This window comes from Castanea sativa, chromosome 5 (assembly GCF_040712315.1).
Source record: "Castanea sativa cultivar Marrone di Chiusa Pesio chromosome 5, ASM4071231v1".
Taxonomy (NCBI): Eukaryota; Viridiplantae; Streptophyta; class Magnoliopsida; order Fagales; family Fagaceae; genus Castanea; species Castanea sativa.
In genome coordinates this window covers 56570705-56591116 of record NC_134017.1, presented here as the reverse complement: position 1 = coordinate 56591116, position 20412 = coordinate 56570705, and the positions used below count along the sequence as shown (strand labels likewise).

Genomic DNA, 20412 nt, shown 5'->3' with positions numbered 1-20412 from the left:
CCAAATCTGCATAGTAATCATTGAAGGTCTAGCCCATTAGATAACCCATTAGTCTTCCTTGTGTTGACTTATAAAACCCTTATGGTCTGTTTGAATTGAGGTGGAGAAGGTGGAGTAGAGTAGAGTAGATTTAGCACAAAATTAACTTATTTTTAGCCAATTCTACTCTACTCTCCTCCACTCCCCCTCCTTCTACCCTCCATCCAAACATGTCATTAGTTTAACTCTCTCCTCAATTTTTTTTTCTTTTAGCCAGTTGGTCAATGATTAAGCAACCCATTTTCTTTCTTTTAACCCGATGGTCAATGATTGAGCAATCCGTTGGGCACCAAATCTGCACAGTGACCATTAGAGGTCTAGCCCATTAGATAGCCCAATAGTCTTCATTGTGTTGGCTCATAAAACCATAGTTCCTCTCTTTTCTCTTTAGGATTTTTTCAGCTCTTCACAACTGCATCTCTCTCCATCTGTTATGCTCTTATTTTTCTCCACAAAAATTTCAACTTCTAATTTTTTATTTTAAGGAAAGGCAAATAAGGTTGTTATTTGTTTTTTTTACTTGGGTATGTGTCAAATTTGAAGAAATTACTATAGTCTAATTATAGGAGGTTGTTTGGCCAAGGGAGTCATTTGCACCAAGTTCTACTCTGAGCAGTACGAATCAACTTTTAAGGACAACGCTATTTACGTGATTCTATAATTTGTAAGATCTTTTTAACTCTATCTATTTATTTTGTTATTGCTAATTGTTTAGGGTATACTTTATTGAATCAAAACTTGTTTATATTGCTATATTTTTCAACAATTCACACTCTCATATAACTTAGAAGTTATATTTTACTAAATTTAAGGTTGAATTTTATGATTTTCTATATATACGATATGATTTGAATTTAAGGCGTCCACTTCTTAATGATCATTTTTTTTTTATCATTAAGCTAAAATCCTAATTGGTTTATTTATGTAGGTGGGATTTGAATCTAAGTCCTTTATTCAAGGGCAACACACTTTACCAATTCAAGTAACTGTAACCTACTATTTATCTTATTTATATATAATTGCATGGATGGCTAGTAGTTATTTGTAGTGGACCAAGAGTTACAAAAAAAATTTATTATGTATATATCACAACCAATGCTTATGGGCAAAGTTGATAGGGAGGAGGGACGGCTATTAAGTACAAGTAACGTAGCAAGCAGCTCGCTTATATTCCTCCCAAGATAAGTACATTCAAGTGAATTAAGGAAGAGAAAGAAAATAAAAACATTGGGGAGAGATCAATCGAAAAATTCCCATTGGGCTACTGAAGGTGGAGGATCAAATGTCTCCCACTTGGTCGTGACAATAACAGGCTTTACTTTTGCATTTGATATCTTCAGAACATCAAGGCTTTCAACACACTTTTGCACCCTCTTGCCCTGCAAAATGAATATCATTAATATCAGCTACCTATATATAGGGCATAATTTTAGCACTACTAATGTCAAAGAACAACTAAACTAGTGCATTTCAGGTAACAATATAGAAGATCACAAAATTCACACCAGATTGAAAGTGAAACATAGCAGTGTAGCAAAGCATTAAGGTAAGATGAATTAGCATATCTATTTATATTGCTAAAGGCAGTGAAATATTATCTCCTTAGGGAACAAGAGAGAAGGACAATTAGTACCGTTATGGAAGTAGTATACAGAGAAGAGAAGCAAAATAAATATGATATGGTAACTACCTGCAAATTCTTCTGAGCAGAAGCATCTCCTTCTGCAGAAATGTTATCTAGCTTGATTGCTTGTCTCATGAGCATCTCAATTAATGTTGTGATCTGAACTTCCGGTACCTTAACCCGATTTGAGATGGACTTTTCAATGGCAGAGACCTATTGAAGAGAAAAGTAATTATTTTCATATGGTTACCAAATGATTTTCTTGTCAATAAGAGAGAGCATATTAAGTCATGATATGACATAAACTTCAAACAACCTTCTGAATAATCTTTCAAACCTTATGAAAACACCTCATGTACGGTCTGGCTAATGTAAATGCAATGTTTCTAACTTTCTACTTTGTGCAGGGAACATTGAGGGTCCGTTTGGATAGAACTTATTACTGAAAACTGAAAACTGAAAACACTGTAGCAAAATAATTTTTAAATATGTAAATAGTGCTGCGGGACCTATTTTTAATAAAAAAATTGCTAAAAATATACATAAACAGTGCGCACACTGCACGCTTGTTCTCTGCAGCAGAAGAAAAAAAAAAAAAAAAAACAAAACGCAGACGCGCACTTATAAGCTGGATCCAAACCAGCACTGAACATCAAGATTAATGCTTTATGATTCTATCTAGAACTAATTAGTTCCATTCTTTCAAACTCTATGCAACAACCTCATTATGGACTGTCTAATGTAAATGCCATTTTTCTACTTTCTACAGGATACATTGACGAGTACTGAAGATTAATTACTCGCGCAAGGCAGGTCGCATTCAGAGCAAACATCAAATCGATTAAATATTTACAGTAAATCAGATCCCACTGAGCTACTCGGGCCATAAGTTACCAGTATTAACTAGTAATGTACAACAAATTAGATTCATTCAGCCACTCTTTCTGTAAGCAAGTGTTATTAACAAGTACTCGTACCTGATTATCCTTTTCCTTTTTTTTTTTTCCTATTTCTTTGTCCTTGAAAAAAAAAAACTTAATGTTCCTTACAATTTTAAATAGTTATGAACAAAATATTCATTCAAAAAAGCATACCCTAGATAAGAAACATTTTCTATTTTTATGTCATTTGAAAGCCAAATTTAGAATCCTATTGAAAAATTAAGTGAAAATATGCCTGGTTTGAGCATAAAAGCCATTTGGAAGGAGGAAAAAAAGTAAGAGAGAGTCAACAAAAGTCGGTTTGTGGAGAGAGAGAGAGAGAGGAGGTGAATGGAAGGAAATTACCATTGGGAGTTCGTTTTTTTTGGGATGGTTTGTTAAGTACATATGCATGTATTCAGCAAAAAAAAAGTATGCATGTAAATATGTACAATGTTGTCTACCAAAACAAACTATTTCAACTTGTTTCTTTTGTTACAACATATAATCGAAGGATTTTGGAACGAGTTCATACACTAATTTTTATATCTTTTATATTAGAGGTTCTTTTTTAGAAGAAAGTCTTACCCAAATTCTTAACAATAATATTTTATTATATAACAATGATTTAAATGAATACTAAAGCTTTATATATAATAATATATTGTCAAAATATTCTTAGATATTTTACACGAAGATAAGAGGCTTTACCAATTGATCTACAATTTCATTTATCATGATTTCATGTAAGAGTAATTATACCAGCCTAATATTTGTCACCAAAATTAAAAAATTATTATTGATTTTTATATGAATTTGATACCTCTTTATAATACAATTTGTTTCAAGAGTTATGAAATATGATGTGTCTCTATTTTCAAAAAAAAAAAAAAAATGACATGACTCTTAAACTTATTACTCGTGTATCAATAATCCATAAGTTAGCTAGGTAACACGCAACTAAAGATGCAAGGTGCAACCAAAATTAGTGCCTTAAAAGCTAATGAAATTAGAAAAAAGTGAGGCTTTGATTCAATGTTCCCGTGCATTGAACATGACACCAAACCGACATGTGATCTATCGTTGCCACATCCAGTGTACAGGAACAATAAGGATAGCCACACAACCCATTAGAAAATCAGCTGATAACTGGCAAATGACATTGACAATCTAAAAAGAAGAGTCTCAAATTATAGGCAGACATGGTGGTCCAGTCCAGTACCATCCGAACTTACGAATGAGATTGGAGACTGGTGCCGTGTGGTCCATGGGGACTATACCTGATTTTTCACTCTGTTTTTTAATAATTATAGTCCAACAAAACGACCAGTGGCCAGGGGACACTCCTCCACAGGCCACAGCCTAATTGGTACACCAAATAAATGAGTGGGCCCCACCCCAAACGCAACTTGCCGGTTAAGATTCTATGCCCAATTATCATGTAAGACCCCCCACTTCGCGCTCCAGCTGTCAGACCACGACACTCACACTACTAAATCCCACAATTCCACGGTCCACCCATCTAACGGCCCATATTCACCCGCCACAAACAAAGCCAATCAGTCAATCACCAATCATAGACTACAAATAGTAGTACACTCTATTGAAAAATAAGGAGACTATCGGATCCACTTATTGTTGGAATATTAAAAGGATTAATTATTAGGAGTTGTAACTTATATTTTTCTTATTTTTAACTTTTTTTCAAAAATTTATTAATGTTTCAATTTATAATTAAAATAACATCATTTTTAGATTTTATAGACATATTGATACTATCATATAAAAAAAATTGTAAAAGATTTTGTATTACTAACATGTTGATGGTCTTTAAAAGGTAAAAATGCACTTGCTTTTTCATTTTTTTTTAATATTTGTGTTTAATTTGACTTATTAAAAAAAGTCTTTAAGGAGTGTCTTAAAAACATAATTTAAAAAATATTTAATATTATATAAATGATTTATTTACTTGGTATAACAGATTATTTTAAATTGTGTTGAAATAATAAAGTTAAATCTTATATAAACATTAGAATTAACTTTTTTTTTAAAAATTTGTCAAGTATCATAGTTCATAATTAAGCATAATTTCTTTAGGCCTGAGATAAAGATAAAAAAATTATTAGAAAAATACATTTTAAATTATATAGTTCATGGGATATAAAAAATTTAATTATGAGTTCTAAAAAGTAACAAATTAAATCTTAACATTTTTTTTAAAATCAAAATATTAACCCATTTAAGTAATATGATTTTGTGTTTGAGGTTCAATATGATTTTATAGTTTTACTAACCTGAGTAAGGCTCTTCTGTTTCGTACTCAAAGGCTCTTCTATTTTTTGGGATAAAAGTTAATGATTTGCATCTATTATAATTTAAATTTTTTTTTTTTTTGTTTTTCAAAAAAATTATGATAAGCTTTAGAGATAATCAGTAATTATAATTTTTTTTTAACATGGGAAAGAATCCTAACTTTTAGGAATTTTCTTTTTGAATTTAAAATGATATTTGTTATTTCACATTTCTGACTCTATTTCTAAATGAAGTAACCCTTCATTAATGAGAGTATTTTTGAACTACATAAAAATCCAGTTAAAAGAAGGAATCCTCTTATATATAGTTTTATTCATTGTATTTTGATATCTCAAAAGTTTAATTTATTACTTTTAATATTATACCATTTAATCACTTAATGAGTTACACTCCTAAACTATAGAATTTAATATTTTGGTTTTCGAAAATTATTTACTAAAGCACAAAAAATACCACACTATAAATAAATAAATACTGTAAATATATATATATAATGCAAACTTTAAAAAAATAAAATATAATGCAAAAAGGAAATGAGATTTTGCTTACTTGATCCACCAGTTTATCGACCTCCATAGACACGTCCGAGATGGCACGATAAGCATTTTGGATCTTGGCGTTCCTACGCATCTCGATGAATCTCCGCTCGATGCTTGAAGGGTCTTGGATTAGTATGAGTTTGGAACGGTCTTTGACCCCGCACATGTCCAAGTAATGGCCATTCTCTCGCTCTTTCCCTCTAAACATTACCCTCTGTTCATCTGGCTGTAGTCCTGTCTCAGCTGTTAGAACCTTCTTCACCTCTCCTGTCAAAGTCAACACACAATATCTCCAAAACTTCATTATTTATTTTCATAAACACAATGAGTTATGACACATAAAAAATTCACAAAAATTTCACAATATTTCCTAATTAGGGTTAAAAGAAAACTTCAAATTATATGTTGTGGTGGGCTCATGCGTAAAGGGTATTTTAATTTAGAAATGTTGTGAATTGTTGTATCCCACTATCCCTAGCTTTATTGAAACATATAAATCACCTTCAATCTCTAACGTGGGTACTATGGTCATTTAACATAAAGTAAGTACGTCATTATTTTCCCTCCAAAATAGTCAAAAGTAAACAATCATTACCATCGATGGTAAAAAAGATTGTTTGGTAACCAAGAAAAATGGAAAGAAATTAACTAATGTTATATTAGTAATCATTATTCTCCAGGTCGAGATCTGAGAATGGTAATTGTACTTGTACCAATTTGCTTCGTTTGCTAAAATCATATAAAAATTAGTAATAATGTAAAAAACTAAATTCAAGAAGAGAACAGAAGAAATAGATATTTGCAATAACCATGCAACAAACCCCACGTAGTCATAATTATAAATTTCAAGCTTACTTTTTTCGTTCCGAACCTACCTTTTCTTTTCCATAACATGATTAATTAAAACAGTAATATCACACATTATCATATGGAAAACGTCAAGCCTATTACAAAATTAATTTAAAAAAATTACAAACTGATCATGATAATGAATATAATTGTATCACTTTTTAACTGTTGAATTATGTTTTCACTCTTATCATTTCCTTTCCTCTACTTTCTCCGCAGCCAAACACAAAACAATCACGACTTTAAGAGGAAAAAGAAAAATTAACAAAGATAGATCGGTGGAGTTGATCTTACCGAAAGTGGCACTAGAATTGACCGAGATCTCGTAGCGGAGGGCACCATAAGCAACACGAAGCCGTACATTTGGAGCTGGTGGAAGGTCCTTAACATTGTCGCTTCTTTTCTGGACTAACATTCCACCTGGCCTCATCTCCCACTCAACTTCTTCTTCTTCAATTCTAGGCATAGAGGTCGTGGAGGTTGTGGTTGAGCTCTCACTCATTTTACCGTACCCATTTGACCTTTTCTTCATCATTGTCAGGTCCAATAAGAAACCCCAAAGATTTTAATTTCCCAGAAAATATTTTCCCAAACTGTGTTTCTATTTTTTTAAGTTCTTCTAGGAAGTATGAAAGGAAAAATATCTAAGGCGTGAATGAATGAGTGTGGTGGTGTTCTCTGCCGACACAAACTAGAGTTTAACGTGGGATGTGGGGTTTTATAAATGTTCTTTCTTTCAGGAAGGAAAGAAAAAAAGAAAAAAGAAAGTATTTTTTTGCTTACAAACACATGGGAAAATGACTTGGAAAATGATTGACCAATGGGAAGAGCGCCACGTGTTTGTGCGTGTGAGATTGTTTGCAGTGACAGCTAAGCAGAGAGAAGTTGCCGACAGTCTAAGGAAGGATCCAAGAGAAATGTTACTTGTACACGTGGCGTATTTCAATTGGGTGATCACAGTTTCGGTCTTTGGTGAGATGGGGATTTGTGTGTGTGTGTGTGTGTGTGTGTGTGTGTGTGTGTGATTAGTGGTTGTTGGTTTAAGACTTTAAGTTAATTAATAGGTCTCATTTTCATATGGGGAGGATTTGAAAATGAAAAAAAGGTTTAGAAGTTAAGTTATTTGTGGGTCATACTATTCAGAGTGATATGTGATTTTCAGACGAGGGTTTGGGCATGATAGGAGCATCACAGCCGTTGGGTGAAATGGGTGTCATTTGATCGTAGGGTGTAGGGAGTGTTGATAGCATCACAACAAGCATAATGTTGCTTAGAGTTGTGATTTTGTTAGGAATGGATAATTAAGGTTTAACATCCTGCAGTTAGTACTGCGAAATCAGAAAGTGATGAACCCTTTGACATTAATGGGTTTGTTGACTTTAAAAATGCCGCTGTTAGCAATGTTTTAACAGCCTGAAGTTAGTGGGGTGAAATCAAAAGTAATTTTACCACAAAAAAGAAAATCAAAAAATCAAAGTCGAAAGCAAAAATAATTAATCCTTATTTGACTAAGCGTGTATTTGGATACCGCTCATTTTACTGAAAATTGGCATCATCTATATTGCTCTTTTTAGAGGATAAATATTTGAAGATGTTGGGAACTTAATCTACATTATGCAGATCTACAACATGCTTTTGCAATTGTTATCCCTGGGTTTAGTCGCAATCCAAACAAAACTGTAAATAATGAGGCTGCTGGTGACTAGATGAACATTAACAGACTAGCGAAGCAAATTAACAAACTATTATATATGTAATCCAGAGTCTTAATACAAATAATAGCAGTTACAAGAATCACAATGCCACAAGGACTTTGTCAATTTCTAACTAAAAGTCACAACTACAAAGTTCAGCCTCCAAAACCAGAAAATAACAACAATGGCTATGACAAATTATCGCTCTGAAGGGCTTTGATGAGGCTCAATATGATCAAACACATCTGTTGGGAAGTCATCAAAGAAGCTGTCTGGGGTAATGGGGTTGTCAATATTTTCCTTAGCATCACTTCTACAACTTCCTACTGGTCCAAATAATTGTGCCCCAATGGGAAGTTGTGCTCCATTTCCAAGTTCACAAGCATCCAATGTTCCAAACATATCAAAAATGTTGGGGTCTTCAAGTTTAGCCAAGAGTTCTTGACTTTCTGGTGAGAATGTGAGCTCTGGTTTGGGTTGTGGGATTTGTGATTGGGACTCAGTGCATGAGTTCTTCTCATCCTGGGACAACTCGTGATGTGCAAGGTCTTTTCCGAAATAAACCAACTTCGGGTTAAGAAGATCCGTTAATGGCACCATTTTGATCATTTCATAGTTCTCTATGCAGGATGATGAGGCTGATTGAGCCTTTGATGAAGATTCTCCCTCAGATGAAGAACTGAACTTTGCAGCCTAAAATTAAAGAAGCTAAATTATTCAACAATCAAACTTAAAATCAGAACAATAAACAATGCCTGTGAAATGGCATTTCGCATATGCAAATAAAACACAAAAACTTGTGTAAAATTCCAGGTTCCTGCAAAGAATGTTTACTTTTAAAAAACACACAGAACACATATGATTTTGGTTCAAACACCCTAAAATCAAAATAAGTCTAACTTAAGAGGGAAAAAAGGCTGTCAAATACATTTACCTGCGAAGCAGGAACATCATGACAAGTCTGAACCGCCCTTTTATTTTTCTGTGGTTTGTTGGCCGTCCCTGAAGTCTGCAGAATCCTTGCCAGCCTTTTCTGCCTGCTATTCCAAAAATTCTTCACATCATTATCAGTTCTTCCGGGCAGATATGTAGCGATTCTCGCCCATTTGTTCCAAAACTGTGCCTGCAACTCTATCGCCACCCTCTCCTCCTCTACTGAAAATTTGCACCCACTTAGGGAAAGACACACCCCACGCCAGAAAAAAAAAATGTTAAGAGAACATCCATCTAAAACATCATGGTTATACATCAGAAGAGTGACAAAACATAGTATTGACAACAAACTGAAAAAAAAATATAAAATAAAACAAACCATGATCAAAATTTTCATCAAATACCACTACATGTGAGGAACTTGCACACACAATTACATACATTCTTGTACATATAACCCAATTGGAGAGAAACCTATCAACAAAATTCTATCTCGTTTACTTGCATATACAAAAATAAAGAGAACGGGGGCATACTTCTTCAAGTTGGGTCGAAGCTTATTGACCCAACGAAGGCGGCACGACTTTCCGGTCTGCTGCAAGAGGCCTTTGGATCGAATGGAGCTCCAGTCTCTTGGACCATACTTCTTTACATTTATTTTCTTCAACTTTCTGTCCCAAAATTCTATAATCAAATATTTTCTTTCATCCCCTTCTGAGTCTAAATGGCCTTTTGTACTAAAAAGAAGGCAGCTTCCAGTGTTTGTTTGCTTTTTTGAATCTATAATTTTGTTTATGTCTCTATTTCTCTATTACTTTCTTTGGGGCTTGATTTAGTTTTTATTTGATTTAAAGTTTGGTTGAGTGGGCAGTTAGGATATGAGTTGCATTACAACATAATGCTTATCAAGTTAAACTCTGCTCTCATGCTTCCTAAATCTCTTACGAAGAATTTATTGACTAATTGATATTACTTGAAATTGATTTAAATTTCTTCCTTTAATACCTTCTTTATTTTTGTACGCTTCTGTGCTTTGTTGAAAAATTGTGCTAATGAAGTTCCTTATCAGTTTGTATGATACTTGGTCTATATTTGTTTTCTAATATATTTTGCTAATAGGTTTAAATTTTATAAACAAGGCAGGATATGACACTTTTGTCCCTCACAAAAATAAAAACCCCATTAAACCTAGATGCCTTGGCACTTCTGCCCCCCATAAAAAACACACGCAGAGCAGAGTGAATATTAAGAAAAGCGGAAAGTAACTGTAGAATGGTAGATCATCAAATCAATTCTGATTTCAAGTTTGGAAGTTCTTGGCACTTCTAGGATAAATACAAACAATTGTAATATATCTTGGGTCTAAAATAAGATAGAACCTCTAGGTATTTAAGTATAAGGATATATCTGCAATATTTTAGGTTCTGATTTTAGTTTTGTGTAACTCATACGTTAAGGTAGGGTAAGATTTATCAGTTCTACGGTAAGCAGCAAGTGTACAGACTTTGACATTGTGGAATTTTGAATATTTGCTCAAGGTTATTTTTTGTTTTCTATGAAGAGTTTTCATTTTTTCCTCGCATCCTAGGGGTCTAGGACTAGATAAAATAGTTTAAGATGACTTATTGGATTTTTTTATTTATTTTAGAGACAAAGAGTATCCAAATCTCTTCAAATATCTGACTATTATCTTAAGTGTATGTAGTCCCCCCATCCCACACACACCCAGTTATTATAGGTATGATTCCCTTGAGGGTGACCCTAAGATGCCGACAAGATATTTTGAAGTTAGGATTTCGTGGATATCATGAGTCCTAGGAACTATTTGGCCAACTCCTTGGGAAAAAATAATTGAGAACAAAAGATAATGATGAAAATCAAGTGGATTGAGTCCATAAGTGTATTCCATTCAATGTGTATCGTTAGAATGTGTGGTACGATGAACATATTATTATCGTGCAATATACTAACATTTGATAACACCTATATGAAAAAACATATGGCACTATAAGATTCAACTTTGAGTAGATAGAGTACAATTAACACGGACACGGATACGACATGGCGATATGAGTAATTTCTAAAAATTTATAACATGATACGATGATACGAGCAATTTCTTAAAAATTATAACATGACACGATGCTTATGACACTCCGAATTAAGTGTTCGTACTTCCTAGCAACTAATACTGCACAGCAAGGCCTGTTTTGATGCCAACATTGTTATTGCCAAAGCTTGAGTATTGCACTTATGACACCTTCATTATCATGCTACACAGAATTATTTGACAGGGGAAGCAACATGGGTTGGGTAATGGAATGACCAGATCCTTTCAGATTCAAGTACTAATATAGACACGTGTACTGATTATTATATAATTAGCTAAAATTTCTTTCTTTATTGAAGTGATTATTTCTTGTAAAAGATTCATTATGAAAATTATAAAATTTTCCCATTAATGAAAAATTATTTTAAGAATCTCAGTTGTTTGGATCTTTTCCCCCGTCTTCTTCCTCTACTTTTATTTATCCACCGGGTCTGTGAAATGTTTCTTTTTATCTTTTGGTGGCAGTGAAATGGTTTAAAACTTTGAGGATGATTGGGAATAAAGCAAAACAAAAACAGGATGATGAACGGTTTTCTATGATCTAGCTTTAATTTTTTGCCTAAGGAATATGAGATTATTAAGAATACTCTAATTTGAGGACAAGCATGTTAGCAACCAGAATAAGAATTCTGAAGAAAGCTGCAAGGACTTAGAAGGAGACTATTATTCAAAGCATCATTAAGCCCATCCCTGAGCTGAAACAAATAATATGTGATGAGTTCTTTGTTGTGAAAGCTTCCACTTTCAATTCCACAAGCTTGAACATAGAAAATTTAATCTCTGCAGTTGAGTTGACTATAACAGTAACGAAAACTTCTGCTAGTCAGTCCCGTGCAGAAGGTGTCAAGGTGACGTATCTGCATTTTAAATGGGAGTACTGAAGCACAAGAAAGTGTGGGAAGGCTTAGCCACGAGTCCAGTTCTGATAAAAAGAACACTCATGTGCATATGTGAAAATCACCAAGCTTTGATCTTGATCTCCGAGAAGCTAGAGGCGAAGAGTCTGGATCAAATGCCACAACTGCTTCAGGATAAGGCTATGATGGAGGGCTCATCAAGCCAGGCTGATATTAGTCTTGGAAACCCAGTTGGGTACAAGGTACAACTGTACAACCGTACAAGTACAACCAACAGAACAGTATCAAGCAATGCCTGTGGAAGAGGAAGTTATCACATTGGAAAGAACTGCTGAGAAGTCAAAAATTCCATTCCTAGGCTTCTTGATGGAAGAGGAAGAAGCTATTGTAGTCACACCACAGAAACAAGAAAACCAAGCTGTTCCTAAAAAGGCAAGTAGAGAACTGTATAACTCGTCTAGTGAGGAAGCTGCATCAACTGCACGAGAAGGTAAAGACTAAAGAGAAGTGCAAGCCCAGGTCTTCCTTCATTGGCAACTGCACGTGCTGTGCAACTGTGATTAATCAAATAACTTAAGAAAGTAATCACTTTCAGTTTCTTCCTTGATTTGTTATGGTTGAGTTTTCTTTCTGGCTCAAGTTTTTGGAATATGGAGTCGTAATCTGGAGACACGGTTTTTTAGTATATTGAGTTAAACCAGCAAAGAGTAACAATGCCAAAGAAAAAAAAAGTTGGAGATTTGAAATCTTTCAACTCTATCCAATGACTCCAATAGAAAAGTGACTAGTAGGTCACCTGAATTCAAGCGTGATTATGATGGTTTTCGGAAGCACTTTATCAAGCCCTATTGATACCAAAGAATTGAAAGCACTAAAGAGTTATGCATTGGAATAAGTGGCTTTTCTTCAATTTCTGCATCCAACCTACATGTTTTTCCAAGCACTTCATATCCCACACAAAACAATAAATTCTGCCAAGAACACTGTTAAGCCTACCAAGCCAAAACGTTCAACATAGTGCCTGCGAATCTACTCTCCTGAGTAATGACTGACTTAAGTTCTTGAATGCTGGTTCATACCTTCATAAAAAGGTGCAGCAGCTATTACATATATCAAATCCAACCACAAACAAAAGAAAGAAAAGGAAGAGGCCTCACAAAATGTTGAAATAAAAAACAAAGCATAGGATTGTCACTGTGAAAACAAATCCAAATGATGGTATAAATTTCAACTGTATTACAGAAAATACCAAAATTTTCTCAATATTATCTCTTGAGGAATCAGAAAGAAATTTTATTCAACAAAAGAGAAAACTGGCAAAAGCCAAACCAGTAGACAGCAGAGCAAGATCTGCATCATACAGTACAGCAAATTGCAGCTTCTCTGATACCTAGCCTTAATAGCTATACACAAAGCCTAAAATCTGGCAAAGTAACAAAGGAAAACCCAAGTTACAGCAAAACTCCCTGTACAAAGAGATTCTCAATCCCATAAAAGACTACCCAAACCACCAAAGAAGAAATACCCCGTGCAAAGTTCAGTGGACAAGCCAATACAGAAGGTAGCCTACAAGCCTCAATGGTACACACTAAGGATTAATGGTTAAATCCATTACGCACACGAACAGTGCCATTCAGATCCCCTGGATCCTAGTTGAGCCCAGGCTATTCCATCACTTGGACTTTCAAGGATATTAGAATTGAGGCTCCGATTTCTGCATACGATTATTAAGAATGAGTCATTATAAATGGGGCCACTGTCCATCCGAGCTTTAACATCTCTTTTAACACACTTAGCGATCTGTTCTTTTGCAAGGAGCTTACAAGCATGAAATGGTGATAGTTGCCACCATCTATGTTGCTCTTTTTAGAGGATAAATATTTGAAGATGTTGGGAACTTAATCTACATTATGCAGATCTACAACATGCTTTTGTGATTGTTATCCCTGGGTTTAGTTGCAATCCAAACAAAACTGTAATAATGAGGCTGCTGGTGACTAGATGAACATCAACAGACCAGAGAAGCAAATTAACAAACTATTATATATGTAATCCACAGAGTCTTAATACAAATAATAGCAGTTACAAGAATTACAATGCCACAAGGACTTCGTCAATTTCTAACTAAAAGTCACAAACTACAAAGTTCAGCCTCTAAAACCAGAAAATAACAACAATGGCTATGACAAATTATTGCTCTGAAGGGCTTTGATGAGGCTAAATATGATCAAACACATCTGTTGGGAAGTCATCAAAGAAGCTGTCTGGGGTAATGGGGTTGTCAATATTTTCTTTAGCATCACTTCTACAACTTCCTACTGGTTCAAATAATTGTGCCCCAATGGGAAGTTGTGCTCCATTTCCAAGTTCACAAGCATCCAATGTTCCGAACATATCAAAAACGTTGGGGTCTTCAAGTTTAGCCAAGAGTTCTTGACTTTCTGGTGAGAATGTGAGCTCTGGTTTGGGTTGTGGGATTTCAGAAAATGGGATTTGTGATTGGGACTCAGTGCATGAGTTCTTCTCATCCTGGGACAACTCATGATGTGCAAGGTCATTTCCGAAATAAACCAAATTCGAGTTAAGAAGATCCGTTAATGGCACCATTTTGATCATTTCATAGTTCTCTATGCAGGATGATGAGGCTGATTGAGCCTTTGATGAAGATTCTCCCTCAGATGAAGAACTGAACTTTGCAACCTAAAATTAAAGAAGCTAAATTATTCAACAATCAAACTTAAAATCAGAACAATAAACAATGCCTGTGAAATGGCATTTCTCATATGCAAATAAAACACAAAAACTTGTGTAAAATTCCAGGTTCCTGCAAAGAATGTTTACTTTTAAAAAACCCAGAGAACATATACGATTTTGGTTCAAACACCCTAAAATCAAAATAAGTCTAACTTAAGAGGGAAAAAAGGTTGTCAAATACATTTACCTAGTGATATAAATTTATTAGTAAGATAAATACTAGTAATAAATTTTCTTACATAAATTTAAAGATGTGGGAGTCCAATTTGATCAGATCCATTCAACCAAATCGTTGGATGACCATCATCAAGTCAACATTCAAACAAGAAAAAAATTCCAAAGCTAAGGCTTCAAGAGAAAAACAAATAAACAAACACACACATACACGTAGCCCCATGTTCTGGTGTATTTAGATTCTTTTTAAGTTCTTTCTATTATTTTTTATGTTTCAATTCTCAAACAGCGCAAGAAACAGGGTAGCCTAAAACAGAGAAAGCCCCCAAAACCATCATCTGCGCATCTCACATTAGAAACAATATATTCACACAAGCATTCACCTGACCTACTAGTCACTTTGCGATTGGACTGATTTTTGGAAGATTCCAAAATTTCCTTTCTTTTTGGAAAGCAGATAGAGTGATTCTTATATTCTTCTGGAAAAATGTTCAAACAAGATTACAAAATACCCTTTGATCATTTTATTTTGTAATACATAAACTTTTATTTTAAAGATAACCAGATGACAATTGAAGTTTCATAAGAGCAATGGAATCCAGGAAAGAATTGCACTGAAAATTCCTCATGTTTTAGCCTGTTCTGCCATTCCTAACTCCTAAGAGACAAAAAGGGACATTTTATGAAAGGAAGCTTCATTCATTTCTTTGCTTCCCCCATTGATTTTCAAAGCAGAAAACAATAACTAGATAAAGAAAACACGTGTTATCTAATAAACTTGTACACCCAAAGAATCTCAAGACAAACAATTCAAGTCAGACGACTCTCATGTAAAATCCCGGCAGACATCAAAAGACACTGTGTTATGCATGACCACTATGACATTCCATTAATATCATCTTTCACAGTCTGGATGTATTCGATACATTTACCTGCGAAGCAGAAACATCATGACAACTCTGAACCGCCCTTTTATTTTTCTGTGGTTTGTTGGCCGTACCTGAAGTCTGCAGAATCCTTGCCAGCCTTTTCTGCCTGCTACTCCAAAAATTCTTCACATCATTATCAGTTCTTCCGGGCAGATATGTAGCGATTCTCGCCCATTTGTTCCCAAACTGTGCCTGCAACTCTATCACCACCCTCTCCTCCTCTACTGAAAATTTGCACCCACTTAGGGAAAGACACACCCCACGCCAGAAAAAAAAAATGTTAGAGAACATCCATCTAAAACATCATGGTTATACATCATAAGAGTGACAAAACATAGTTTTGACAACAAACTGGAAAAAAATATAAAATAAAACAAACCATGATCAAAATTTTCAACAAATACCACTACATGTGAGGAACTTGCATACACAATTACATACATTCTTGTACATATAACCCCAATTGGAAAGAAACCCATCAACAAAATTCTATCTCGTTAACTTGCATATACAAAAATAAAGAGAATGGGGGCATACTTCTTCAAGTTGGGTCGAAGCTTATTGACCCAACGAAGGCGGCACGACTTTCCGGTCCGCTGCAAGAGGCCTTTGGATCGAATGGAGCTCCAGTCTCTTGGACCATACTTCTTCACATGGTTTAACAACACTTCATCTTCCTCTGCCTTCCACGGCCCTTTTCGTATACCTTCATTTCTTTTCACTTCCATTTTTTTTTTCACTCTCAAATTTCTAACATTTCTCACAAACACTTTCACTTTTCTAAGGATTTTTTTTGTTTAAGAAAACAAAAGTTTTTTTTTTTTAGTTCTCTGAATGGCTTTTTCACAAAGTATTGTGTTTTATTTTTTATTTTTTTGGTTCTGAAACACTGTTTCTGAGTGTGTGTTTCCTTTTTATCTTTTGGCGGTTAAGGCAGTTATTCCCACTACCCTCCACTAAATAAGCCCAGTTTCGATAATGGTAATGTGAAAAAACCCGCACGGTGCGTTTGTTGAGGCACGCTTTCATCAAACGTGTTCCTATATAAAAAAAAAAAAGAAAAAAAAGACAAGCCGCTTATCCTCAGGAAAAAAAAAAAAAACGCAAACCCTATTTCTAGAAAAACACCAAGTCGCTTATCCACCAAAAAAAAGATAAAAAAAACACAAACCCTAAAACACAAAAGCCATATTTCCCGATTGAAATTTCACTCACTCTGACTTCCTCTTCTTCGTTGCAACTCCATAGACAGCAGATCAGCATACCTTGTTCCAGACCAACAAGCATACGAAAAAAGAAAACCCAAAAGGAAGTAAAAAAGAAAAAAAAAAAAACTCTGTTCATCTCTTGTAACAATCAAAGCTGAAAAATTTTGTTCGTTCTCTGCAACAAGAAGTGATTCAGAAGTCAATTTAGAAGGTAGGCATGTTTTTTCCCCTCTTTTGGTTTTCTATTCAATTACCGTTTTTAAATTTTTGAAAATTACTGTAGAGTGTAGATTTATTGATGATTTTTCTCAATTTGAAATCGATTTCGTACGGAAGAACATGGATTTATGTGTTGCCAAAAAAATTTTCATTATGTTTTTTTTTTTATAAATTTTTTGTTGAAATATTTTCCTCTTTTCATATTTTCGTTACCCATGTCTCTTCTCTACCGTTGTTGTTAAGGTTTTAATTTGCAGCATATATTTAAAGTTTTTCGTTTGTAGTTTTTCTGATTTTAAAAAATTAAACCCTGAAACATAGAGAATAAGGATGTATTGAATATTAAAATGCATTTCTGCCTCCACTAATGCCGATCTGCTACCTTTTCCCTTAGTTTCCGATTTATTTTTTCAATTTCTTGAGTTCTGTTTGCTCGATTGTTGTGTTCATTAATTTTTTTTTTTTGGTTCAATTCAATATATTCGCTTTTGTTATTATTATGTTACATTTTTGTTTTAGGCCCTTTTGATATTGTTTTTCCTGTGATGAATGTGTTGTTCATTCTGTTATGCATGTTCAATTTTTGGTTTTTTTTGTTAGCTCTGTTATGTTTTCATGGTGAGATTTAAGCTTTGATGTAATTGATTTAAAAAAAAAAAATGATTTTATGTGTTGTTAAATGCATAAATCAGATTAATAAGACTTTGGTTCTATGCCCTCTGATTTGCAAATGTTGGGTTCTATTGCATATGACTAATTGCAGTAGTTAACAACATTCTATGCAATTTTTATACATTTAGATTATTGCAATTTATTACTGTCATTTTTTATCCTCCCAAATGTAAGACTAATTGGAGTGCAATTTGTTGGGTCTAAATTTTCTGAATTATTTGTTGGGTCTTAATTTAAATTTTTTTGAATATAGGCTCAGGCTGCTGTTCTTCCTATTAAATAAGTAGTGTTGTACTCAAAGTTGTTGGTTTGTAAGTGAATGGTTTGATTCAAGTCCTAATTTTAAGGGAGATCAAGATGTTTTTTCATATCTATGTGTGAGTAGACTCAGGTTTGAATTGGTTTTTGTTCTGGATTCAAATGACCTAAGACACTATTATGACTTCATTACTCTTTTTCAATCTTCTTCCAATAGCCAAATAGATAGTTAGAGTTCTCTTTGATTTTTTTCCTGCTATGCTTTGTAATCAAGTTGGTTTATTTGTGTGTTTGTGAGGTTTCCAATTCAGTCTAACTCAATGATTACATTGTCTTGCTTTTAAGGGTTTTAAGTTCTATTAGTGATTATTCTGTAAGTGTTGAAAATGCATGATTTATGTTTTGCGAAAGAATTTACTAATTCCCACGCATGAAGTGCTGTTCATTATAACCACTATGTTCTATTTTATTCTTTTTTGATAAGTCACTATGTTCCATTTATTGATCACTTATTAATAGATTTTGTAGCTATTTGAATTCCGGGTTGTACATGAAGTGGGATGATGCAAACTTAATAATGAATTAAGCAGTTATGTTAGTGCAAATACTTTCTTTGTTTAATTAAAGCGGTTCACATGCAATTTTGTTTTGTTTGTTCAACTGCCTTTTGTTTATTTATTGTTAAAATACTTTCTTTGTTTTCATAATTATAATTATTTGTTCAATGTTGTTCAAGATCATCTTTTGTAAGAGCTGAATCTATCTTCACCAAAATATATAATTATTGTCTAAATTTGTTGGATTCTTCTTCATATGCAAAGTTTATGGTTCTTTGTTTTGATGTTTTGGTGTATTTTTTTCCTAATTGTTTAATTGCACATTTGTTAGTAGAATAGTGACTACATTTATCTGTAAGTTCATGGAATTAAGCTAAAGCACTAAGCTCTCAAAAATGGAATAGACATGGTCAAATCATATTTTATGTAATTGCATGTGTAATGATTCTGGATTTAAAACTTAGAAGTTGGCATATACAATTTATCTTTGGCTATTGGTTGTTGCTGTGATTTAGAATGGGTGAAAATATATACTAAGTTTACTTATTCATAAAATTCACTGGTCATATGACATTGAACTATTAGCACAGATCATGCGCCTGTACAGCACTAGACATGAATTGGATCTTACCTTCTGTTGTAGGACTTTAAAATCTGAGCAGTTATGCTATGGCTGTTTAAAATCAAATTTTAATGGAAATGAATAATTTGTTTATAAATATGGAGATTAACCCGAATACTCAAAAGAAAAGAATTTTGTTTAGGGCTGTTTGTTTTGGTAGTAGAGATTGAAACAATGTCACCTCGCGATAAACTCTTTCTCTTCTCCTACACAATAACCGGTTCTTTACAAATACAATTTTTTTGTCATTAACTAAAAAATTTGAATTGCTGAATTTTTTATGCCAAAGTAAGAGATTATATTAAATTTCTAGAATTAGTGCATCAAATTAAATATATACTGTAATTTTTTAGTAAAATAATTTGTAAATGCCTGGCGTAGCAATTTAAAAGGTGAATATTTGATGTGAGATTCAATTTGATGTATATCTTTGTTGTTATATGAAAAACTTAGCCAGTGTTCTTAGAAGTTCTAGGATGTGAACTGCTCAAATGTATTTTTTTTATTGAGATCCATGGAGGAGTGTACCAACTGTGTGTTCCACAATAGTAACTCTTTGAAATACAATTTCTACAATTTTGAATCCTACCTAAATTTTAATTGTTGGTTATCTTTTAAACTTAATAATATCATTATAATTTTTGGGTTTTTTGTTTTCTCTCTTACCTGTTTTGTTATTTGTAAAGGGGAGTGAAATTGTGGAATTTTGAATATTTGCTCAAGGTTATTTTTTGTTTTCCATGAAGAGTTTGTTAATGACCATATTTATGAGACAGATTCTTTAAGTGAAATGCATGGTTTATGTAAGGGAGTATTTTCCTGCATTTGCATTCTTCATATCTGTTTGGTCTCATTTTTATTTTCTTTTAAAAAATTTAAATATGCAGTGTAGCCCCTGCCCTACTTCTTTACATCTATTTTCCTCAACTCTCTGTTCCAAAATTCTATAATCAAATATTTTCTTTTATCCCCTTCTGAGTCTAAATGGCCTTTTGTACTAAAAAGAAGGCAGCTTCCAGTGTTTGTTTGCTTTTTTGAATCTATAATTTTTTTTATGTCTTTGTTTCTCTATTACTTTCTTTGGGGCATGATTTAATTTTTATTTGATTTAAAGTTTGGTTGAGTGGGTTGTTAGGATATG

The 20412-nt window shown here is 33.6% G+C and overlaps 2 protein-coding genes and 1 pseudogene across 2 annotated transcripts; all 3 read right to left on the bottom strand.

Moving 5' to 3' along the window:
• Window positions 1–1098: 1098 nt before the first annotated feature.
• Window positions 1099–6992, bottom strand: LOC142636405 (BAG family molecular chaperone regulator 3-like). The gene is made up of 4 exons (XM_075810621.1): window positions 6579–6992; window positions 5446–5702; window positions 1730–1876; window positions 1099–1418 (listed from the first exon to the last, which is right to left on the bottom strand). Exons 1-4 carry the CDS (start codon window positions 6817–6819, stop codon window positions 1278–1280), a joined length of 786 nt encoding a protein of 261 aa, XP_075666736.1. The 5' UTR covers window positions 6820–6992; the 3' UTR covers window positions 1099–1277.
• Window positions 6993–8010: 1018 nt separating this feature from the next.
• LOC142635454 (transcription factor DUO1-like) lies at window positions 8011–10423 on the bottom strand. The gene is made up of 4 exons (XM_075809605.1): window positions 10412–10423; window positions 9448–9719; window positions 8913–9150; window positions 8011–8671 (listed from the first exon to the last, which is right to left on the bottom strand). Exons 1-4 carry the CDS (start codon window positions 10421–10423, stop codon window positions 8177–8179), a joined length of 1017 nt encoding a protein of 338 aa, XP_075665720.1. The 3' UTR covers window positions 8011–8176.
• Window positions 10424–14068: 3645 nt separating this feature from the next.
• LOC142633301 (transcription factor DUO1-like) lies at window positions 14069–16642 on the bottom strand (annotated as a pseudogene).
• Between the last annotated feature and the right edge of the window lie 3770 nt (window positions 16643–20412).

What these genes read in the sequence shown, in the direction of transcription:
- LOC142636405 (XM_075810621.1), bottom strand. Translation starts at nt 6,819, where the DNA reads ATGATGAAGAAAAGGTCAAATGGGTACGGTAAAATGAGTGAGAGCTCA. An exon ending in TCGATAAACTGGTGGATCAA is followed by an intron (nt 1,877 to 5,445) that starts GTAAGCAAAATC and finishes TCTCTTCAATAG; the next exon opens with GTCTCTGCCATTGAAAAGTC. An exon ending in CTGCTCAGAAGAATTTGCAG is followed by an intron (nt 1,419 to 1,729) that starts GTAGTTACCATA and finishes TTCATTTTGCAG; the next exon opens with GGCAAGAGGGTGCAAAAGTG.
- LOC142635454 (XM_075809605.1), bottom strand. An exon ending in CTTCGACCCAACTTGAAGAA is followed by an intron (nt 9,151 to 9,447) that starts GTATGCCCCCGT and finishes TCTTTCCCTAAG; the next exon opens with TGGGTGCAAATTTTCAGTAG. An exon ending in ATGATGTTCCTGCTTCGCAG is followed by an intron (nt 8,672 to 8,912) that starts GTAAATGTATTT and finishes CTTTAATTTTAG; the next exon opens with GCTGCAAAGTTCAGTTCTTC.